At 40.7% G+C, this 3,236-nt stretch overlaps 1 protein-coding gene across 1 annotated transcript; it reads right to left on the bottom strand.

Annotated features, from left to right (window-relative positions):
- Positions 1–522: 522 nt before the first annotated feature.
- LOC106564927 (immunoglobulin lambda-1 light chain) lies at positions 523–2,684 on the bottom strand. The gene is made up of 3 exons (XM_045692112.2): positions 2,548–2,684; positions 1,999–2,345; positions 523–1,279 (listed from the first exon to the last, which is right to left on the bottom strand). Exons 1-3 carry the CDS (start codon positions 2,594–2,596, stop codon positions 830–832), a joined length of 846 nt encoding a protein of 281 aa, XP_045548068.1. The 5' UTR covers positions 2,597–2,684; the 3' UTR covers positions 523–829.
- Between the last annotated feature and the right edge of the window lie 552 nt (positions 2,685–3,236).

The following is a 3,236-nucleotide window of genomic DNA, read 5'->3' on the forward strand; positions in this document are numbered from 1 at the left end:
AATATATGACTAAAACATAATTTAAAACCTTGCTTACATTTGTATATGATCACATGTATCTGTTATGCATTGAGGAACCGTGCTCTCGGGGCTCTGTTCAAGCTGTAAAACTGAAGCGTTACAAGAGTCGGCGATAGAAATGTAATTTCCGATTGAACCGATATATGAAGCGTTTACCGTGAATGCAGTGTTTTAACATTGCATTTAAATTTCAATCACGCTGTAAAGTTGGACTTCCGCGATGCGGACTGAATGTACCCCCAAAATGAATTGCCACTCATGCAGTATAAAGCATTCGTTGACGCACACCCCAAAATGTTGGAGAGATGCTGACTAACGGAATAGTAAACTTGTGTAAAACATTCATAAAGATACCCTCACAACTGGATACACGCTAAATATGGTCCCAATAAATTCATGGGTTAACACCAACCCTGAAGAAATGTATGGCAAATGTCTACTTTAAAGCCTTTGCAAAATGGCTTTCATTATTGAAATGTCAAATAGAGGCAACATATCATGAAAGGCTTTATTCAACTCATCACATCAATATGCAGAAATTCCTCAGATTACTTCACAAGCAATACAGCATTCATCATCAGAGGTCCCTATTCAAAAAAGAGACAATGAAAAAACTAAACTTCAATAACTTCTAAAGCAAGTTGCCAATCTATTAAAATATGTGAAGCGCACAAACTGCCGCTCACGGGGGAAATTTGCCCTAGGTACAGTTCTAGGATCAGCTTCTCCTCCCTCAATCCTAATCTTAACCATTAGTGGGGGAAATGCAAAACTAACCCAAGTTCAACGTCTATGGACTAACTTCACCTTACACCGAACATTGCCTGTTGTTAACACTCCTGCTCAGTGGGTTGGTCAGTGCTGAGTGGCTCAGGTGACAAGTGAAGGTCTGTCCAGAGCTCCAGCTTGTGGAGGGCAGACTAAGGAGGCTGCTCAGGGCGTACGTGCCGTCAGGCTGGCGCTGAGACTCGCCCTTCTGGTCCTCAGCACCCGTCAGAGAGCCACTGTCATCAGACCAGGACAGGGAGGCACCGTCAGGGTGGAAGCCCTGCACCAGGCACACCAGGGTGGTCTTGTCCCCAGAGGGAAGGGCTGGGGCCATCAGGACCAGAGAAGGGGGTGATGGAGGGCGGGCTGACAGGGGAGGACACAAAAGATAGACTGCAACAGTGAGATGGATCAAGATTCTCTCATTGAAAACAATAAGAATGGAATTTAACCTAAAGTACACTGTAATTGTTTCAAATTCAGTCAAAATTAAAACAGTTCATTATTTATCTTTGAACATAGATGTAATATCCTAGTGTTAAACTTTGAACTGCCTCAGTAGTCTCTTTATATTTTCCAGAATATCACTTATAATCCTGAAACCAAAAAAATACACGTTTTCCTCTTTCTTGTAAGATTGGTGTACTTGACTTGAAAGGGACTATTCACATTGATCAAGAGCATCTCCGTTAACCAGCTGGCAAATGATCCTCTGTAGTCCCCGCTACCATAAATTAAATAAATGAATGTACAGTGTGATTTTAATGAATATATTACCTCAACAATTAGTGTTCATTATTATTGACAATGTATATTTGGGTTTTATATATGAATCAACACATACTGAAGATTTGAAAATATATTCTAACCATTACATACAGTACAACCTAAGAAAGGTACAAATACAGATTTGTTGATTAAAGAAAGCACATCACATAATTATATTTTACAACGGATTTTACTCACCAATGATGACTGCAGTTCCTTGTCCAAACGTGGCACTAAAGCCCACAGTGATACATCTTCATACAAAAACCTGTGTTGAAGACCGTTCTTCATGCTCTTCATTGTCAAGCCTCCATTCATCAAGATGTAAAAATCCATGAAAAATTCAGCAAAGGACTTAATTATATAGTGAAGTGTTCTCCAATGCAATCCCCTTTTAGACACCATGGCATTCAGTGACCTGTTCATATGTAATTATTTTCCAATCCGAAGCCCTGTTGGGTTTTTGTACGAGCAGTCTATTGAACTGTATCGTTGTGGTACGTCGCCACATTTATTACCAACGCAAGCACAGATATACACTGCCTCATCCTCTGCCGTGATTCCGTTAATGTGCAGATACTCAGTAGAGCCAGATTCAGAATATTTGAACCTGCCTGGAAGCCCAGTTGCTCTATTGGCGTCAGCAAGCAAAAAACGTGGGCCACCTCCGGCCTTCTGTTGGTACCATGAAATCCAGGTCTGAGTGCCAACAACACAGGAGACTTTCACATTATCTCCCAGGTTCACAGAGAGGGACTTTTCCTGGGTCAGTACCAGAGCTTCCATACCTGCAGAAATGTAGAAACATTTTGTTGTGGATAAAATACATCATGATCCTACAATACAAGCCCATTGTGCCTCCTAGTGATTGCAGAGTATATCAATGGATCTGGTATTAATACTTCTGGAAGTAATAATCTCCATATTTACAATATAATCTATAGTCAGGGATTTCACTTTACTGTAGTTAGTCAGTTAAATCAGCCTTACCAGACAGAGTGAGCAGCAGGGCTGTAATAGAAGCAGTAAAAAGGAACATGGTGATCTCTTCTGTTGGAACCAGAGGTGGTATCAGAGAAAGAGATGTCTTCACACACTTCTGTCTTCACTTCAGTGCAGCTCTGACACTCCCAATGCCTCCTATAAAGAGTAGCTTACTGTACTTAAACCGTCAGCCAGCCCCACTCCCCCTTCGAAAACCAGCCACCCATAAACCCACACACTTCCTCTACCATTTGCATAGTCAATGAACAGTTTAGAAATTATATTTTTTTGTAGCTTTTGAGTTCAATAAGAACTCTATGATTTCTCATGATGAAAAAGGGGTATGAACACAAATAACCTTTGATTGAATTGTGATATCATTAAAAGGCCTTGAATGTCTTCTCATGGGTTCAACAGGCCCTAACACAGTGGCATATATGGCCTTAGAGACACAAACCAAAAACGAATGTTTTTGGACAAAATGAATTGCTGGGTCTCAGGAGAATATATCCACTAGGTATGGTATGGCATGGCGTCTTCTTTTCCTCTCAGAAGCATCTTCTGTCTGTCTGGTATCTATTTAAGCAATAAGGCACGAGGGGGTATATATACCAAAATACCACAGCTTTCTTGCTTCAGGTCCTGAGCTACAGACAGTTAGATTTGGGTATGTCATTTTAGGCGAAAATTGAAAA

This window comes from Salmo salar, chromosome 12 (assembly GCF_965601325.2).
Source record: "Salmo salar chromosome 12, fSalSal1, whole genome shotgun sequence".
Taxonomy (NCBI): Eukaryota; Metazoa; Chordata; class Actinopteri; order Salmoniformes; family Salmonidae; genus Salmo; species Salmo salar.